The sequence below is a fragment of the Narcine bancroftii genome, chromosome 2 (genome assembly GCF_036971445.1).
Source record: "Narcine bancroftii isolate sNarBan1 chromosome 2, sNarBan1.hap1, whole genome shotgun sequence".
NCBI lineage: Eukaryota > Metazoa > Chordata > Chondrichthyes > Torpediniformes > Narcinidae > Narcine > Narcine bancroftii.
In genome coordinates this window covers 159,711,559-159,733,126 of record NC_091470.1, presented here as the reverse complement: position 1 = coordinate 159,733,126, position 21,568 = coordinate 159,711,559, and the positions used below count along the sequence as shown (strand labels likewise).

Sequence of the window (21,568 nt, the reverse complement as noted above, 5' to 3'; positions counted from 1 at the left end):
TCCATTATTCCCTGATTTCTGAATGTTACTATCTCTGGTAGGGCCTGCAAGGAGAAGATGGATCAGCAGAAAGCAGCAAAGAAAGAGAAAGATGTGCAGTGTAAGAAACTGCAGCAAGAACTCGGTGAGCGAGAGAGCCAGCGAAACCAGGGCACCGCGCACACTGAGGTATTGTTGGGTTCACCACAAGCTCGTTGAGGAATCTTTTGCTTTCTCTGTTCTTTCAAATCAGAAATGTTCGACAACACTTGTCTGCAGATTAAAGAGTAAACACATTGTTCTGTGTGAACTACTCCAGAGATAGCTGGAAGGCTTGTGGTCTGTCTCTATCTCATGCATATTTGGGGTGGTGTAGTGTGGTGTGCTGTCAGTCAGAAGCAAATACACAAAACCAAAAGACTGTACAACAGGCTTCAACGTAAAACTCCACAGAGCCAGCTGTGAGATTGTGCTGCTGTGAGCTCTGAGAGTGACTTCGAAGGGATGGCTCAGGCTTCAGAGGGTGAAGCTCGGAGGGTGATTGACACCCGACCGGATGGGACTTGGTCTATTCAAGTTGGCTGATTGACAGCCGGCCAGGTGTTGTCTTGACCCCATGCTCTTCTGCAAGTACAGAGGTTGCCCCCTGCAGTAGGCCGGTGGTATACCACCACATTTAGCCATTATCTTGAGGGTCTCTTGATCTTGTTGGAGTTGGTAGTGCAAATTCCCACTCCTAGTCCGAAAACCTTTTCCAGAAAGTCGGTTCAATAAGGCTACCATATCTAATGTAGAGCAGACAACAGATAAAGTGATGGGTTTAAGTTCCACTCTGAACTACCCTGATGGAGTGTCTCTGTGACAGTGTTCACATTGTCTTCGTTGTTTGTAGCACTGACAGGTCAAATTCAAACATGCACCAGTCCTCCCTTCTGATCTTTATTTGTGTCAATGCCACTCCACCAAGAGGGTTCCTTGTGCAACCCTGGTGTCTTTGCCAGTTATCAGCCCTGGCAGCGAGTGCCAGCAGACTGTAAAGACTGGCCTGATTGGGTGCCTCATGCAACGTGCTCAGCAACCCATGTCCAGAAGCTTTTTCTCCCTCCGCTCCACCAGCTTGCTCTCACTGCCGGTTGGAGCATCGCTGGAGATGCTCTACATGGATATGGCACTTCCCTGGATCTGTGATTAGAATCTGACAGCATTGCTTTTATCTGACCAATTACTTCGTTCTTTTTCAATCTTTTCCTATTAACTTTCACCCTGTCCCTGTCACAGTCCCAGGACTGGTATTGATTGCCCTTTGTCTGGCCAGCAAGTAATCGATCTCGACACTTGTTTCTTCAGTTTCTGTCAGCTGGCTACACTTGCCTTTGTTGCAGCTTGTACAGGAGTTGATTTGTTCGGATTCAGGAGCCACTGCATGTTTCATAGTTGGAGGTTTCATCATTTGGATGAAGTATTGGAGTGCACAATTGCCATTATTAGTGAAACAAGAAAGAGCAGAATCTGTGATTGTAGTAAATACACAAAATTTCTGGAGGTTCCACAACGTCCATAGGTGGCGAAGATATACAAAACCAATGCTTCAGCCATAAACCCTTCATCATTCCCCTGAAGCATAAGCTGTAGCATCCTGTACAAATAATTTACTTGAAAGCGATTTGTTGTAAATGATGCAGTATTGGACATCATAGAGCAGTGGTTCTTAACTCTTTTCTTTCCACTCATGTACCACTTTAAGTAATCCCTATGCCATCAGTGCTCTGTGATGAGTAAGGGATTGCTCGAGGTGGGATGTGAGTGGGAAGGGAAGGTTGAGAATCACTGCTCTAGACCCAATTGTTACTGAAATACTTTGCTTGAGGAAAAATTGTCCTTTGGAGCTACGAAACCGTGCACATGACGAGCCCATTAGGTATGATTAAAACAGTGGTTTTCAAACTTTTTCTTTCCACTCACTTCCCATCTTAAGCAATCCCTTACTAATCACAGAGCACCTATGCCATAGGGAATACTTAGTGGTAGTGAGTGGAAATAAAATGGTTGAGAACCACTGTCATAGAGTGATGTGGTCAACTACCTTACAAATAGATAGCTTTGCTCTTTGGTATGTGGTGAGCCAAACTAGATTGATTACTGTTCTATCTGTCCCATAGTCTTCAAAGGAAATGCTAACTTTGCGTTTTAGAGAATGGGAGCAGGTTGTTTGGCCCAACTCCTCCATGGTGACCAAAGTCCCTTTTGAGCTAGTCCCATTTTCCTGAATTTGTCCTTAGCTCCCCAAACCTTTGCTATCCACGTACCTTTCCAAATGTCTTTTAAATGTTGTCACTGTACCTGCCTCTACCTTTTGATTTGCACCACATTCCATGCCTTCAATGTGGAAAAACTTGTTCCTCTCTCCCCTTAAACAAATGGATTCTGAATTATTAAACCCTCTAGTTTTTGATTCTCCTACCCTGGGAAAAGGACGTGATGATCCACTTTATCCTAGTTCCTCTTGATTTTATAGACCTTAATAAAGTCACTCCAGCCTCCTTCACTCTGGGGACCCAGTGGATTGGGTCTATAACTATAACTCAAGGCCCCAGACCCAGCATCCTTTCTATAGTCTGTTAACAGAATCTTGGTGCCTGCCACATTGACCACTGCCAGTGGGCTGATATTGCCTCAAACTGTGCATCTTGGCGCCTCACAGTTCGGCGGGCAGCAACCTCCTTTGAAGAAGACCACAGAGCCCACCTCACTGACAAAAGACAAAGGAGGAAAAACCCAACACCCAACCCCAACCAACCAATTTTCCCCTGCAACCACTGCAACCGTGTCTGCCTGTCCCGCATCGGACTTGTCAGCCACAAACGAGCCTGCAGCTGACGGGGACATTTACCCCTCCATAAATCTTCATCTGCGAAGCCAAGCCAAAGAGAAGAACACAATATTCCAATCCTGCTATTCTGAAAGTGATCACACAGGGAGTCAAGGTGGTGAAGAATGGGCATTGGATGTGGTACTGAGTACGAGAGTTAGAATGTCATGTTACACATGCACAAGATAAATCTGTTCAAGAGAAATTTATTGTATTGGTCTCGTGGATTGTAACTGAAGCATAATGACAAAAGTACCACTTGGGTCTTGACTTCAATCGGGAAAGAAATCCTAGTGATCAGTAATTCTTAATTAATATTTAGATTACATTCTTAAACACTTGGCTTTCTCTCTTTTGGCTGTTTCTAAATGCCAGAATCACTGACCTAAAATGGTTCCTATTTGAAGCTCTCTCAAACAAACAATATTTAGGAACAAGTCATGGGGGGGGGGGGGGGGTGGTGGGGGTGGGGAGGGGGGGAAGGAGAGGAGAAGGAGGTTTTTAATCCTGTATATCTGTATATTGGCCAATGACTCCAGGAAGTCTTCCATTCTGAGACTACGAGATGGGTTATTTAGTTATACTGAGCCATTTGTCTCAATAAAAATTGACATCCTGACTAACTTGATTTATTTATCAACGATTAACTTTGATAGTGAGATGTTTTACTCAACAATCCAATTGTACGATGGGTTGGGAGGTTGGCAGGCACCAGAGAGAGGGAAGCTGAAACATCGCTCTTCTCATGGACAAATGTGTGGGACTTGAAATGAGGCTCGAACATTCAGCAGGCAATACCCCTTGTGTCACTGTAAATGTTCTCCCTGCCATGACAGGGGCTCAAAATTCCTCGTGACTCAGGAAGCTTTTTAAACCCAAGGTATCATTCATCTCACCTCCACGCACAAAATAGATGGAGGCTCTTTGGCCCATTGAGTCTATGTCAGCTCTCAGAGTACTCCTCTCAGTCTTTCCCCTTAACCTAACGTGCTTAAGGGATGCAAATGTAATTTGCTACCCCAGTCTTATTCCTGTGTACGGCACTTAGCTGCCTCCTCAGCTCATGGGTTTGCACATGAGGGTCTTCCAAACCCTGGACCCAGATAATGGATGCCCTCCCTACCAGTTAATGGCACTGTGCTGAGTCCACCTGAACCCAAGTGGTAGCTGGAAGTGTTCGGCCCTGCGCATGAAGCAACGCTTCTCTAACCACATCTGAAACAAGAGGCTGAGCCTTTCATCGATGCAGATAAGCAGCCTAATTCCCATCAGAGGTTCTCTTTTCAACTTGGTTTGCCCAACAGACCCCCCCCCCCCCCCCACCTCCCTGTGCCATCGACCTGACTGCTAGAAGATGACTGATTTCAGAAGATGGTAGAAGTATTCTCTTGAATGATCATTTGAAAAGACCCAGGGCTTTTTCCCCAGTCCAGCCAAGGGCCATTTAAGCAGAGGATGTGCGTAGTTGGATTTGCTGCGAGTTAATGACCTTTCATTAGAATTGGGAAAGGTTGCAGGGCAGTGGGTTTGAGAAGTACAGAGATGGGGAAAGAAGGAAAGGACAGCTGACTGCAAACGTGCTGAAGAAGATTAGCAGGGCACATGGTATTAACATTGAAAGTGATCACACAGGGAGTCAAGGTGGTGAAGAATGGGCATTGGATGTGGTACTAACACAAGATAGAACATTCAAGTACTGTTCAGGCCCTTTGGCCCTCAATGTTGTGCTGACTTAAATACACCAAAAAAAGAAGCCCTCCCTACCTCATAGCCCTCTTTTTTTTTTCTTTCATCCATGTGCCTGGCTCAGAGTCTCTTAAATGCCCCTACACCTCCACCACCCCTGGCAATGCATTCCAGGCCCCCACAACTCTCTATATAAGAGAAAGCTTATTCCTGATGTCTCCCTAAACTTGTCTCCCTAAACTTTCCTCCCTTCACTTTCTTCAGGGTGTGAAGAGTAACCAACAAAAGGACCTGTACCGACGAAGGGCCCTGGCCCCAAATGTTGGTTACCGTTACCTCCTGTGAATGCTGCATAACCTGCTGAGTTTCTCCATCATGTTTGGGTATGGCAACCAATCCTAGTATCTAAAAGCTTTCTTGTTTAACTCCAAGGACAGATCTTTGGAAGGTCTGTGATGGGGAATAGAAGATTTGCCGAAGTTTCCCCATTGAACAGTGTTCCAGCCTCCTTTATGACTCATGCTTGAGGCCCACTATTCTTGTGGAGGAAAAACTGCAGTGAAACACAGAGCTTTAATAGATCTAACATCCACAATTCTGTGGTGGAGCTCTCCCCAGATTTCACGCCTCTCTTAGTGTGAACGCATTCATTAAAAAAATTATGAAGTGATGGGATAAGCTTATGTGAAAGTTGATATTAAATTTGTCTGACTTAAACCAGGGGCCACATGGCATAATAGTTTTGAAATGACCTTTCTATGACTTGGTACTTTGACACAGCTTGTGGTAATGAGCTGGTAGCATTTACAGTCACATGAAATATTATCCACAGCTATAATACATTCATTTTGGTTGGCACATTACTGGGTCGTCTAATTGCTGAGCTCTCTTGGGTGCAGGAGTCATCTGTACTGTGTGCAGCTCCAAAGCTAATATGAAGCACGTTGCAATGTCGATATATTTCATGAACTAAGAGCAATTTATGCGTTTTCCACCCTTGTGGTAATTGGCTCCATTTATCTCAAAGTCGTCCATATGAGCCACTATTGAATCTTTACAGCAACTGGATTAATGTTTCATGTCCATAATATATATAAATCTTCTGCATACATATTTAGCTGATGAAAATTTTGTCACAGTCCAGAGGAAACCCAAGCCAAGCTTAATTTCCAATCTCGAAGGGACTAGTAAGAAGCACCATTTATGCCAAGATGTCCTTGAAACTGTAATGACACTAGCCGCTTTCAGGTGGCCAGAATGCCCGACTGTAAAGCCGCCTATTCTACCCCAATGCAGCTGTCGGGTGGTCACCTGAAAGTGAATAACCCGGCCCCCAGGAGCACTGACCTAACCCTCCTCGGGCTCGGAGCATTCCCCTGTTGCACCTGAATGCAACATCGTGAATGCAGCCCAAGTCACAATCCTTCTAAGATATTTAATATCCTATTAATTATTGTTTCTCTCGCCATCAGGTAGGTAACAATTTAACAACACCACCTTACATTTAGTTAGTGATTTTAATGTTGCAAAGTGTTTATTCATTTTTTTTAAAAACTACTTTGGGGCATTAGATATCCTAGTTATCCTAGATATCCTAGATATCTCAAAAGGGATACACAGCCTGAAGTGGGGAAGGGAACGCCGCAGTGACTACGACCACAGTCCACAGGAGCCGCGCTCGCTCGGACACAGCTCTCCTTCAGCTGGCACGTTCAGGTGACAGAGAGGCATCTTCTCCGCAGCCACCTGAACATCCCAGCTGCACTCCCCGCTGCGTCTGCTGGCACATTATCTGCGTCCGAGTACCTGAAAGTGGTTACTGATTTACCCTAGCTTATAAATAAAGAATAGACTCACGTGCTTCTTTTAGTACTCCATAGAGTAGACTTTCTTTATTTTCTGCAGACATAACATTGCATTCCTCAACTCCCCGAACACCACCCAGCAAAACCCTTCTGATCTTCTCATTGGCTCACTGACACGTGGGTGATCCTATTGCTCTAACTCTCCTCCTGTGTCCGAGATCCATCACCTGTATACTGAGGCTTAACGCACCCGTGCATGCGCACTATTACCCCCACACGTCACCTCTCTTACCTCATCAGTGGCGACCAGCACTGCTCTTAACACAGGTAAATACATGATCGTAACTGATTTTATTATCCTGATGACCCAAGCTGGAAGTGTCAGTCTGTTGATATCAGTAAAAACGCACAGAAATGCAGAAGGACCTCGACTGGTCCAGCAGCGTCTATTGGAGGTAGATGTATATTGCCAATATTTCGGGCCTGAGACGTCTTCCAGGTATCAGCAAAAAGCAGTCTTAATTAAATCATACGTTTTAATGTACATGCATGTTGACTGTTTGTATATTAGAACATGTGCATACATGTGCACAAGCCCATTGAGGTATTTGTGCTGTATGGGCAGATGTATTTACTATTTTGACACCATCTATTCGCTGTCCTTCAGTCCAAGTTCTGCTCACCTACTACAATATTTCCCAGCCTGCAAACCCATTAAACAATCTTAAAATTCTCACCATTGTTTTCAACTCCCTCCGTGATCTTGCCTCTCCCCAGAATGGATGGTTTCTCGAGCCCTGCAGTACATTAGAATGTCAGCACACCACCATTTCTGGCATTTTACTCCACTCCGAATACAACTTTTCCAGTTTTCAAAGCCCGAGACTGCAATTCCCTTATTAGATTCTATTCTCTATGGAGCTAAGCTCTGTGTCCAAGCTTTGGTCTATCTGTCCAAATGTTTCCTTACCACAAAGATCTGGGTCTCAAATTTAAAATGTTAAATGTTTCTCCTTCCACATATACCTGACCTGTGAGCATTTCCAGCATTTTCTATTTTTATTTTAGAATTAGAACATCAACTCTACTTTTTAAAAATTTCTTTACATGGATTGGTGTTTGGTAATACTCCATAAGTGTACCTGAAGGTATTTTTGAACTTTAAAGGTGTAATGTTAATAGAAGGTGATCCTTCTAGTGCCTGTCTGCTTCTTTCTAATACCATGAAGAAGGACTCAGACCTGAAACATCAGTAATATATCTTTACCTTCTAAGGTAAAGTTTTACCTTTACCGGATAAGTTTTTACTACAATCTGCAGACTTCTGTGTTTCACCCTATTGATATCAGGCTCACCTGTGCTTCTCCAAGATGTTTCAGTCTGATGACTCTCATGAGCCAGTCTTTGTGCATTAGGGGTGACAGCTTGGTGGGTCAGTAGCTGGTGTGATATCATTTCCCAGCAGCGTCGGGTTCTGATGAAGACACCAACAAAGGCTTTAGACGGAAAGAGGATTTTATTAAAATGATGTCATGGTTAGCAAGTTGTGCCTCCAATTTCGTGACATGCTCACAACAATAAATCCTGATTCTACTTCAATGAGTTGGGGGTGTTGATATCGAGAAGTGCAGGTTGATGGTGACTGAGATTAGAAAGGAGGACATTTACAACAGCCTGATTACAGAGTCACAGCAACTGTCGAGCCTGTCATCTCTCATGTGGCAAAATGTCCTTGGCTATTTCACAGCAACATTTTGAAAACAAAATCGACAGGAGCCCGAATGCAAAAGCGATCAAAATAATGATAAGAGTCACCGATTTAATTGTTTACTTCTTCTTTCATTGCCCTTTGATTTATCATCTGATCCATGTCCTCCTAGCAAGAAGGCAGGGTCACGACCCTTAGATGTTTCTGTGCATCTCTAGCTCCTACATCGTTTCTCTCCGGTAGGGAGTGCATCAATTGCAAATTGCTTTGAAATGCATGCACCCTGTGGAGCCACGTGTGTGCGCGCGCGCCCGCTTGTCATACCATTGCTAAATATGTAAACCAGCAGCAGGATAACACCCCATCCTTCCATTTAAAAGGCCAATTACCATACAGTGGTGCTGAGTTCACTCGGTGCTTTCCCTGATCACATGTGTCAGCTCAATGGGAGCTACACTTTGATTGGATATACTTTGGTCGGAGATGAATCACAGTTCCCTCCAGAAATAATGACTATGCCTGAAATGTATACAACTGTGAAGCCACAGAGATCTTGATACAGCAACAGGAATAAATATTTCAGTGGAGCATGGTTGATTTTCACCATTTTACTTGCTTTTAACCATTTGAGGAGAGGGTTGAAGATTTCCACCATCATTTGACAAAGAAGTATTTCCTGATATCATCCCTTGTGCAATCCAGGTCTAATACGAAGATTGTTCTGTGCTCAGCAAGGTTATTTCAGTCAGTGGGTGGACCCAGGGGAGGGAGTCTCTTCAGCACCTTTGGCCCCATGTCCTAGATGTACCAGAGCCACTTCCTCCTAGCAATGGAGACTTGGGGTTGATCCTGACATCTGGTTTAAACCTTCTCCCTGAGACTGGGTGTGCTTTATTCGGATGCTCCACAATCCAAAGGTGTGCAGGCTGGTAGGTTAATTGGTCACCGTAAATTGGCCCCAGTGTGTGAGGGGAATGTGGGGATTAATAAACGTGAGCAGTTGACGTTCACCACAGACTCACTGGGCCGAAGGACCTGTTTTCATTCTGCAGCTCCCTTTGACTCTACTCTGGCCAGTTATACCACAGGATGTTGGCAGGATCAAGCTCAGGTGTTAATGCTCCACAATCTGTTATACCACATGTCTGGGTCCTCCCTCAGAGGCCTAAGGCTGGTTACTGTTCCCAAAGCTATTGGCTCTGGAACTGATCTGTTGCCAGGAGAAGGCAGAGGGGATTTAGTTAGGGTATGGGTGGGGAGCTTTTTTAATTTATTTGTAAATCTTGTGCTTCCCGGGATAAGAAATCTGTATGCTGCAAAATTCCTCATCTTTTCTGTTCAGTGCTGGTGCCAGGCTTTCTTGGATCTGAAATGTCAATTCAATGCACAATTCTGCACTGCCCAGTAAACTTTCACCACTGGACAGTACAAGGGAATCAAGGGTTATGGGGAAAATCCTGAAGCAGATCATCAGCCGTGATCTTGATGAATGGTAGAGCCATCTAGAAGAGCTGAATAGTCTCCTCGTTTCTTGTGTTTTTGAGGAGTAATTCAAGATTCCTTTATTGTGCTGTAACAGTACCGAGCTATGAACGTAAGTCAGTCAAACAGTCTCTGTCATATCTCTTGGCTCCCCCGACAATACGAGAAAGAGAAGCAAAAGAGACTCCCTTCAGAGTCACGGAGTGTCTGTGGATTCACCTCTGCATCTGCACAGACTCCTGCTCAATTCATCAGAAACCTGAGCTCTTCCAAACCTCTTCTGCAATGAGGAGGCCTTCAGCTCCCAAGACCCTTCTTGCCCTCAGCACCTGGGTGGCTATCTGGTTCCCACGAGCCAGTCTTCCGCAGCCTGTGGGGTTGGGGGGAGGGTCTCCCCACTGCAAGTCGGGAGCAGTCTGAAGGAGATCACTGAATCCTGAGCCGGTCACGGACACTGTCCTCTTGGGTCGTCTCCTCTGCTTCCCTGTGTAATGCTTTCTCGGGTAGGGGAGCCCAGATCAGAAACAACATGGGAACTATTTCCCCGCACTGCTTCTTCAACATTCCAAGTCCAAAATGAGGGCAAGACAGGTGCGGAGTAATCTCCATCGAGCACCCTGGAGTTCACTAATGATGCAGATTACAAGTCCTTGTGGTCATACATGGCCCTTTACCTCAGCTGCAACCAGGAGACTGTCCCATTCTGCAGCATTCTCCTTTGGTCTCACTGAAGTCATCAGTGATTATGTACCAGGATCCCTAGTGCCCATATAAACTGTAAAGAGCCTTCCCCAGTCAATTTTTGGATTGGAAGTGTAAGAAGAGCAGTAGAAAAGTGAACTGACACTTTAATTCAGTTCCAAGAATAAATAACCAAGCAGTGATTATTGCAGAATCTAATCCCAACATAATTTTCCCTTAGGCAGATCTTGATGGGCAAGTCAATTTCTACAGAGATATAATAAAGACCTCCGCAAGAACAAGCACAGGCTTGGTTGGATGATTTCCTTCTACTGCAGTAATGATAATATCGAGACTGATGTGTATGGGAGAGCAAGCCTGAATTTTAACAGCTTCTGAATCAGGAGCCATACTGGAAGGCAGATTACTTTGCTTGCAGCAATGGTTGTGCACTCCCTTGTGAGCCCCAAGCAAGTATTGCAGATGCTGAACAAAATCGATAAAAGCAACAAAAAAAAAATCAGGGAACACTCAACTCTCAAGGAGAGACTGATAGACAGCGTCCTTTGGTCACTGGGTGGGTGGGGGGGGGGGGGGTAGGGGTGCGGACCACACCGGGTGACACCATCAGAGGTGGCGACACCGAAATGACTATCTATAAATTTTGGGAAATGTGTTTCAGCGGAAATGTATTATTTTTTCTAAAAATATCCCTGCAGTTAGTTACGACAAGAAAAACATTTTTCGTAAGCCCATAGGCATCAGCTCATCTGATGAATGTTGTATTTTCATCCCCTGTATAACTTCCTGCTTGATCTTCAATGCGGCCAAAGGAAGTGGCGTAACTCGGGTTGGTGTCACACCCCCCCCAACCCATGGATCGTGTGTACTGAGCTTAGAAGAAACGCATAGTCCTTGTACCATGTGGGTGACAGAGAGGCAGGGGAGAGCATCTGACCGGAGCATATTAGAAGGATCAAGAAGCAAATTAGCATAGAGTTTTCATGGAAGCTGGGCTTAAGGAAGACATTTTTCTTGTCGTAACTAACTGCAGGGATATTTTTAGAAAAAAATAATACATTTCTGCTGAAAAACTGCACAAAAATTTTATAGATAGTCATTTTGGTGTCGCCACCTCTGATGGTGTCACCCGGTGTGGTCCACATTCCCCCCCCCCCACCGTGACACCAGTGGCCAAAGGACGCTGTCTATCAGTCTGTCTGGTTGTCTCTCCATTGGCTCAATAACAGTAACCATTCTGGGTTGAAAGTGAAGGTTGAGGCCACATGAACTGTTATTACTGCATTGTTAGGTCCCTGTTCAATTAGGACAATGCAGTAAAGCTGCCAGGATTCTTTGTCTGGCCCCAATGCAAGTATAAATTCAGGGTGGAAATCAGAGTAGAATGTTGGGGCTACTGTATTGTGAGGTCAGATCCTCTGAAAGCTGAAGCCCTCCAGCAACCAGAGAGACAGATAGGTCTTACCTTTCACAACCGTAACCTGTGTAAATCACATCCCTTGGCCTCAGAGTTGTCAGTCTTTCCTCCTTCTGACGTCATAATCGGAGTGCTGGGTGGCCTCGTAAGTTTCCAAAATAATCAATGGGATGTTTGTAACCACCTCACAAAAAAAATCGACGTGCATGCTGTGTTCAGATAGGAGGCTGACATTGCTTTGAGGACCCCACTCGCCTTGTAAACAGAAGCTTCTGTCGCTGCAGGGGTTGTGTTTTCAGTATCCCACTTGGAATCCCTTGTTGATCTATCTTTGTAGAAAAAACCATCATAATATCATATTCTGTCTGTTAAAGTTTGGTTCTCAGTCTTAAATCTAACTAACTTTGGTTTGATCTTCCCACGGGCAGTGAGAATGTGGAATTTTAAAAAGAAACTCACTAACTATCCAAGCCTCTCATATTCACAAAACAATATTTATTTATTTGTATAGATGAAATACTTGTCCTGCGTGTGTATTGTTTGTATGTGTATGTGTTGTGTTTGGTTGTGTGCCTGCGTGTTTTGCACTGAGGACCAGAGAGCGCTGTTAAATTGGGTTGTACTTGTACAATCAGATTAGAATAAACTTGGCTTGACCTACTCTTTCTACTGCAATCTATAGTGTGCTGACTTTAGGTTTCCAATTTTTAAAAAAAAAAGCAAAAAAGCAAAACACCAAGAAACTGCACCCAACAAATACGCCCAACTCCTGCCATCAACAGTTAATCCCTACAACGTGCATTTAAATAGAAGGTAGAACAGTACGGACAGGATCAGCCCCTTCACTCCTGTCGTGCCTTAACATAACATATAACAATTACAGCCAAACATGATGCCAATCAAATTAATCCCATTATTGGTTTCTATCCCTTTATTCCCTGCCTGGTCATGTGTCTGTCTAAAGCAGCCATTCTCAATCTTTTTCGGCTATGGTCCTGCCTTAGGCCTCTGCTCAAAGTTAATAGGCCTCCCTTCTCTTATGGTTTCTTCCACACTTCTCTCGTACTGACTACAGCAATAACAACATAAATAATATTTGACACACGAGGTGAAAATAAAACGAATCTTTTACTTAAATATGGTGTGGTCCCCAGTGGTGGGGTGGGGGGGGGGGGGAGAGCTGTAAGGCCCCCATTGAGAATGGCTGGTCTACAGGCCTCTTGTGGCTGCTTCTGCCACTTCCCTTGTCTGTGCTTTCCAGGCAACTGCCACTCTCTTTGTCAAAAAAGGACCTTGCCTCGTAAATCATAGAACAGTACACAGGAACAGGCCATTTGGCCCATGATGTCTGTACCAAATATATTGCCAAATTCAACTAAAACTCTGCACATGATCCATAACCCTCTTCCCTTGTATATTTCATGCATCTATCTGGAAGCCTCTTAACACTACTATTGTATCTGCTCCCAAAATATTATTTTAAATTTTCCTCCCTTGCCTTAAACCTACGCCCCCTAGTGCTGCTCGTTAAATGCAGCACACAATAAAACACTCACATACCTCCTTAAGCAATCCCTTACTAATCACAGAGCATTTATAGCATAGCGATTGGTTAAGGTGGAATGTGAGTTTTGGTGGGGGCAGTTTGAAAACCACTGCCCTAGAGTAAACAATCCAAGTTTGTCCAACCACTCCTTATAGCTAATACATTCCAATCCAGTCACAATATGGTTGAACCTCACGCAATCTCTCTAAAGTCTTGACATCCTCCCTGTAGACTGCTGCCACAAATGCACGCAATACTCCAAAAGTAGCCCGTCTAAAAGTTTGTAAAGCAGCAATGCAATTTCCCCACTTTGATACTCAATGACTTGACTCATGAAGGCCAGCATTCTTTGCCACCCTATCTGCTTCTACTGCCGCTTTGAGGAAGGTTGGCCTTGCACCCCAAGGAGCACCTGTCCATCAAAGCTCCTACCATTTACCTGAATGCTTTCCTCTTGGTTTTGACCTTATGTAACTTCATGGGAATAACCCTGGTGTCCCAGTTCTTATCCCTGCAGCAATCAGCTTACCCTATACTGTATTTTCTCTGGGAGCATTTTGTTTACATTGTGAAATCATAGTGAAGGAGGCCATTCACCCAATCATGAATAAAGTTAGTCATACATCTTACCTCTTGTTCCTTAGCCCTGGAGGTCATGGGCTCTTAAATGGTCATCCAGGTCCAGTAAAATATCCGTTACCTGGAATTCAAGTAACTGACAGCCTCAAGCAACTAGCAAAAAATATTGTAGAAAATAAATCGGTAAAAAATATGTAAGTTTAAAATTGGCACCCCCAGCGGTCAGTTTTTCAATTACGCAATATGCAATCTCAAACAATTAGAAAATTTACTCATCTGGCATCTTCTAATCCCCATAGGTGCCGGATATCGGAGGTTTTACTGTACCTTTTAAATGTGGTGAGGATTTCCATCTTTCAGGCAGTGAGTTCCAGATTAACAGCTCATTGCATGAAATGACTATTTCTCAGCTTTTATTGTCCTGTTTTAATTAAATCTACACCACTATTTTCCATTTATCGTCTCCGGGCCTCTCATTACACTGCATTACTCTCCCATTGGTTCCCTTAGCTCTAAGGAAATACAGGCGCAGCCTAAATTTTCTCTCCCAGTACCTACAACCCTCCAACCCTGGAAGCAACCTTGGAAATCTTCTTTGCACCCTCTCCATTCACGAAGCAAAAACCTCATTGCTGTCCATCAAAATGCCTACCATTTGTTCCTCCATAGTAATATCCCTTTGTGGCATGTTTCTGAGCCCTCAAAGAATCACTCCTACTGGCTCTTGCCTCTCTAGGGCTCAGTCTCTTAGTTTAAACCTGCCATCTATATCCTGGTTCATATTTTTCACTGACCGATCCTGCATTTATAAAATTATCTAAATTATTCTCTTACATAGAACCAGAGCAGAACAATTTTTAAAAAAAATCAGTTTGAAACATTAACATTCCTATGGGAGCAAAATCTTCGACTTTCATATTTGGATACTACATGGGATTCTATCTTAAAATTGGTAAGTTCATCTTCTTTGTGCGTCCAACATTCACTTTCACAATTTAAGGCAGTACCTCGAACTTACTTTTCTAAAGTTCAATTGGCTAAATTTACTCTAACATTTCCTCAAAATGTGACAGAAGGAAGTACTTTGTTCCATATGTTTTGGTCTTGTTCCTCTCTTTCCATTCTTTGGGAAGCCATCTTTCGTACCTTACCTTTAGTTCTCAATGAGAATCTGATACCTCATCCAATAATTGCCCTTTTTGGATCAACCAAGACAACCAATTTGAATTTAACTCTGTCTCAATCCCGTGTCGTCTCTTTTGCCTCCCTTATTGCTAGACGTTCAATCCTGATGAGATGGAAAGATGCTGTCCCTCCTACTTATACTCTCTGACTAACTTTGCTATTGTAACGGATTTAAATTTTCTGAGTTTATGGGGTTATTTTATTAATTATTTTCGTAATTTATAAGATCACTTGGATCTTGTTTTTGAGAGTTTGTAGTTTACTTTTTATGGAAGTGAAATTATATTTACTTCAGAAATAAAAGGGGTAGAATTTGTAGTATAGTATAATAGTTACTTTTTTCTCTCTCTTTTTCAATTAGCCATTTGTTGTAATCGTTTAAGTGTTTGCTACTTTTTTCTGTTTGACTGTTATGATATTGAGGTTTTTTTATATAACATTTTTCTGTGTATATATTGCACCTGGTTAATGGTTTAAACTTGCATACTATTTCTGTAAAATCCAATAAAATATTGAAAAAGAAACATTAACATTTTGGGAGGAAACTGGAGCATCTGGGACAAATCTGCACAATGACAGGGAGAATGTGCAGGCTCCACATAGACAGCACTTGAGGTCTGAATCCAACCGAGGGCACTAAACCTCTGTGTAGCCACCCTGAAATCTGAGCTACTGGGCCACCCAGATGCTTATACAATGTTTGAAAAATGTTGATGGCCATTGATATTAACTGTTATTTCAATGGTAAGTTTAAATTTATCTGTAGAGTGGCGGATGTGTGGAACAAGCTGCCAGCTGAATTGGTGAATGAAGGCTCAATTTTGACATTCGAGAAATATTTGGACAGGTCCATGGATGGGAGAGGAATGGAGGGATATGGTTTGGGTTCGGGTCACTGGGACTGGGAAGAATAATAGTTCGGCACAGACTAGAAGGGCCAAAGGGCCTGATTTACCTTGATGAAGGGCTTAAGCCCGAAATGTTGGTTACGTCAAGACTGTGGAGCCTCTTTGTGGGTGAAAATGTAACTTTTATGCAGCTGACAATTTTCCCCTGAGAGTTCCTGCCTCCTGCCTTCTCTGTACGCCCCTGGCTCCTTTAATGGTCTCCTTTCACCGAGCTCCTCCAACTCTAGGCATTCACACACCTGCCAATTTTCATTCCTCCACCACCTACAGATGCAGATGCTGTACATTCTGATGCCCTCCCCATTATTTCCTTCCCCAACATATTTTTATGGTCTGCTCTGCAATCCCTTTCATGTTCCCAGGGCTCCTCCTTACCTTTCACTATATAAAAGGTACTATATGAATGCAGATTGTGTTCAGACACTAGAGAATCATCTAGTGTGACTCAGCACCTGACTGCAGCTTTATTGCCAGAGTTCATGCACGACATCACATACAGCCCTGAGATTCCTTTTCCTGCGGGCCAGGCAGAATTACCACCAATTGGTAGTGCAAAAAAAAACCTGAATTCAACATACTCATGTAAACAAATAAAGAAATGTAAACAAACTGTGCAATACAGAGAGAAAAAAATACAAAGAGAAAAAAAACAATGAAGTGCAGAAGTCAGAGTCCTTAAATGAGCCCCTGATTGAGTTTGTCGTTGAGGAGTCTGATGGTGGAGAGGGGGGGGAGCAGCTGTTCCTGAACCTGGTGGGGTGAGTCTTGAAGCACCGAGACCTCTTTCCTGATGGCAGCAGTGTGAATAGAGCATGTGCTGGGTGGTGTGGATCTTTGATGATGGTTGCTGCTCTCTGACGGCAATGCTCTCCATAGGTGTTCTCGATGGTGGGCAGGGTTTTGCCTGTGATGTCCTGGGCTGTGTCCACTACCTTTTGGAGGGCCCATGCCAGACTGTGATGTAGCCGGTCAGCACACTTTCCACAACACACCTGAAGAAATTTGCCAGGGTTTCCCATATCATAGCAAATCTTCACAAACACCTGGGGAAGTAGAAGTGCTGATGTGTTTCCTCACAGTGCAAAATAGAGTGTTGGGGTCCAGGAAAGATCCTCCAAGATCATGACTCCCAAGAACTTAAATTTTCTCACCCTCTCCACTGTTGATTCCCCAATGATCACTGGATTGTACACCTTGGTTTTCCCTTCCTGAAGTCAACAATCAGCTCCCTGGTTTTGGTGACATTGAGTGTGAGGTGCACCATTCAGCCAAGTTTTCAATCTCCCTCCTGTAAAGTGATTCATCACCTCTTTTCAAACAACCCGCTGCCGCAGTATTGTCAGCAAATTTGTTGTCGTACCGAGCCACAGGGGTGCAAAGCGACTGGAGCAGGGGGCTAAATGCACAGCCCTGTGGTACTTCTGTACTGATGGAGATGTTCTTTTGTTTTAAACCAATCATCACTGATTGTGGTCTCGAGGTGAGGAAATCTAGAATCTGGGTGTTGAGTCCCAGTCTTGCTGATCATTTCTCCAGCTATGGAGAAGGCAAGACATTCAGGAAACGTTAGGGGATGGTTGAGAACCAACACTGCTTGTCCGATCCACTGAACAGCCGGAGCTGTTTCATTCATCATTTCCCCTGCTGGTGCCGGTGACAGGTATTTCATCACTGAAATGGAAGTATCACCTCATGATATGTGATGGTACAAAGGAGAAAGAAACAAAATCCTGTAGTGATGAGCATATAAATAACCTTCTTTAGAAGGGTGATAACTCAGCGGTGGCAAGCACAGAGATGCAGTTTCTTGTGGGATTAGTGTTCAGCAGAGTTTGGAGAGGACTGGAGACTGCAGCTTTTCCATTCTGGGAAACAGAAAAATAGGTGCAGGAGAAGGCCTTTTGACCCTTCAAGCCTACACCGCTATTCAATATGATCATGGCTGATCGGTACCCGGTTCCTGCCTTCTCCCCATACCCCTTGATCCCCTTCGCCACAAAGGTCAAATCTAACCTACTCTTAAATATTGACTCTGTGGCAAAGATCCACCACCCTCTGAGAGAAGAAAGTTTTCCTCATCTCAGTCCTAAAAAACTTCCCCCTTATCCTTAAACTGTGACCCCTTGTTCTGGTTTTTCCCAGCATTGGAAACAACCTTACTGCGTCTAGTCTGTCTAAGAATTTTATATGTTTCTATAAGATTACCCTTCCCTCCTTATCTTCTAAATTCCAGAGAATACAAGCCTAGTCTATCCAACCTTTCTTCATATGCAAGTCCTTCCATCCCTGGTAACAGTCTAGTGAATCTTTGCTGCACCCCCTCCATGGCGAGGATGTCCTTCCTCAGATAAGGAGACCAAAACTGCCCACAGTACTCCAACTGTGGTCTCACCAAGGCCCTGTACAGCTGTAGCAGGATCTCTGTACTCAAATCCTCTCGCTATGAACGCCAACATAGCATTTGCCTTCCTCACCGCCTGCTGCACCTGCAGGCCCACTTTCAGTGACTGATGCACAGCAACGCCCAAGTCTCTCTGCATCTCCCCTTTTCCTACACAGGGTTAATGTATCCTACTTAGTCCACAGATCGAGGGCACATTGCTGATGAACGACTGGCTCTGATTGTGTTCTCAATAGAATCAGAATTTATTGTCATGAACAGACCACGAAATTTGTTGCTTTATGGCAGCATCACTGTGCGAACGCTTATGTGGTGCACCTTACCAAATAATTAAAAATAATGCAAGTCAACGGCAAAGTGAGGCAGTGTTTGTGGTTCATTGTTCATTCAGGAATCCGAAGGCAGAGGGGAAGAAATTGTCTCTGTCCTGCTGAGTGCTCATCTTCAGATTCCTGCTCCTCTTCCTGACTGAAGAGACCATGGCCCAAGTGGGGGTCCTTAATTGAGGCTGCTTTCTTAAGACTCTGAGGCTAATGATTTCACCACAGCATTTAGAGTTAATAGAACCGCCTCTTGCAGATTTCCTCACTGAAGCACTGGTATCTCTATACTAGACAGTGAGGCAACCAGCCAGAATGCTCTTACGGTACACCTGCGGAAGTTTCCAAGAGCCTTCGGTAACATTACGGAATCTCCTCAAACTCCTTACCAGGTATAGCCGTTGGCGAGCTGCCTCTGTGTTTGCATCGACAAGGAGGCTCGAGGACGGATTCTCAGAGATGTTGACATCCAGGAATTTGAAGTTCTTGACCCTCTCCACTCCTGACCCCTCGATGAGGAGGGTCATCCATCCTGTAGCACTGGTCTCATTCAGCACTTTCAGGTGCGGCTGTCAGGAGGCCACCTGAAAGTGGAGAACTCGGCCAGGAGGAGCACTTACCTAACCCTTCTCCTGTAGGTATAATCTCCGGCTCAGAGAATCCCCCGTTGCACCTGAAAGCAGCAGTGGGACTACGGCCACAGTCCACAGGAGCCGGCGTTCACTCGGACGTGGCTGTCCTTCAGCTGGCATGTTCAGGTGACAGAAAGGCGTCTTCTCCGCGGCCACCTGAACGTCCCAGCTGCACTCCCCTGGCTGCGACTGCCGGCGCATTATCTGCGTCCGAGCACCTGAAAGCGGCTTTAATTGATAATCTGGACAATTCTCTGGTTCAAGGGCTTGGTGGAAAATGTAATGGTAAAGACAAGGAAATTGCATCTCTCAAATCAGATATTATCAGACAGAAAAAGGGCCTTTCCCTTCTGTGGTCATGTCGATCCCTGTGGCTGAGAATTTCGTGCTGAATTTTTCTTACGCCTTCAATTTTTTGTGTCATCTCTTCCCTCCTTGTTTTCACCTTTTGTAAACTCTTCCGTGATCTCGCAGACTGCAAGACCTTTCTCTCTCCCCCTTTCAATTCATGATCTATTGAGTGAAGGATTTGGAAAATTAAGCTTCACAAAGGCCAGGAGAGCTGCTGTTTGAGCAGATAATGTTCCCTGGAGCGTGTGGGACGTGCTGAGAGTACATGATTTCCTGGGGCATTGCAGCAAATACTGAAAGCACAAGCTGTAACGCAGAGGAAAAGCTTTCAGTTCTATTAACTCTAAATGCTGTGGTGAAATCATTAGCCTCAGAGTCTCAAAAATTACTCTGTCAATCGAGATTCTACGATGGTGTAAATTAATCTCTGAGATGCATCTCTTTTTCTCCATCCATTTTCTCTCTCTCTCTCCCTCCCCCACCCCCACCCCAATTTCTCCCCACCTCCTTCCTGGAGTTTAGTTTCACAAACACCCCTCCACTAACTCACTCAAATACTGGGTCCTTGCCTGGATGGGAGACTTATCCACTGGAGTCGGTGAATTTGTGTCTGGGTTCTGGCCAGCTATTTCACTGGAGAAATATCTTCTTATTTTCACGTCCCCTTATGTTCATAATGTGAGGTTCTATGTCACAGAAAGCATCTGTTTGGCCCAATAGTTCTGTGTTTATAATGTACACAAGGCTTTTCCAGTGGTTATGGCGAACAACTTCTTTCCTACCAATCTCCTCGGGGGTGACTGGGAAGCTATTTTTAGAAAATCTGCAGATCCTGGGGTTAAATGCAATACACAAAAGTTCTAGAGAAACTCTGTAGGTCAGAGGAAATGTTGGCTAGCATTTCTCCCACCCTCCCCTCTCCCCAGCAGCCATCAGCTCCTGAAAGAACCCCATAACTGGTGATACGCTGCCCTTGCCTGGTGGTTTTCTATCTTTCTTTTAAACGCAATTCTCTCCACTATGATTGATCTCCTTATATGGTTGTATGGATGTTAGAGACAATCTTAGTTTGCTTGCAGGTGATAGTGCAACACTGAATCAACGCTAGTGACCTGGGTTCAAATTCAAAGCTGTCTGTACTGAGCTTTTACATTCTCCCTGTGTCTGTATGTGTTGCTCCGATTCCTTTCCACCCTCCAAAATGTATGGGGTTTGTAGGTTAATGGGTGTATCTGTGCAGCATGGGCTCATAGGCCGGAAGGGCCTGCTTGCAGTGAACTGAGATTCACTGTTGATGGGTTGCGCTGATGCCTGGCTCCTCCCCCAAGCTCCACTCCCATCTATCTGTATACAACAAAGTATAACACTTTGTTATTAGCTAATAAAAGCGTGTGTTCTCCCTCCATTTGTGAGAGCTTTTATTCATGCCACGCTGTTACTGTGCTGTGTCTCTGAATTAAAAAAAAATACAGTAAAATCCCCATTATCCAGAATTCAAGCAACCAGCAGCCTCAAGCAACCGGCAAAAAAAATCATGGAAAATAAATAGGTAAAAAATACTAAGAAAATTGGTGCCCCCTAGTGGTCAGTTTGCCAATTTACGCAACAAGCCGGTTACTGGGTTTTTTTTTACTGTATCTAATTTTTCTATGACAAATAAACTGAAACTTAAAATCTTGCCCCCCCCTTCCCAATGTATCGAGCAAAATCTCAGCATTTTCCAATTCCAGTCAGATATGTGTGGTGAACTTTGGAAGTTCAACAATGGTATCTCACCAGTGATGAGTTCAGCAGCACAGATTGGCTTCATATTTACTGCAGTGGGCGAGGCAGCTTCCTTTGAAACTCTGTTGTCATAATCTAAGTGCTGGAACGATTTATTCCTTTCATTAATCGTGAAGAACATATAAACTGATCACACCACAGCAGGTTCAGGAAGTTGTGGTTCTGTTCATGGATAAGTAACGTCCACCTCATTTCCTTTCCAGAGTATCTTCA

At 44.2% G+C, this 21,568-nt stretch overlaps 1 protein-coding gene across 4 annotated transcripts in view; it reads left to right on the top strand.

Annotated features, from left to right (window-relative positions):
• LOC138754542 (forkhead-associated domain-containing protein 1-like) overlaps positions 1-21,568 on the top strand; it is a 157,838-nt gene that overhangs the window by 90,841 nt on the left and 45,429 nt on the right. For all 4 annotated transcript variants that reach the window (XM_069918944.1, XM_069918945.1, XM_069918942.1 and 1 more), the window contains one exon: positions 42-168. In XM_069918944.1, the coding sequence (XP_069775045.1) occupies positions 42-168 (127 nt within the window). The remainder of the gene's footprint in view (positions 1-41; positions 169-21,568) is intronic.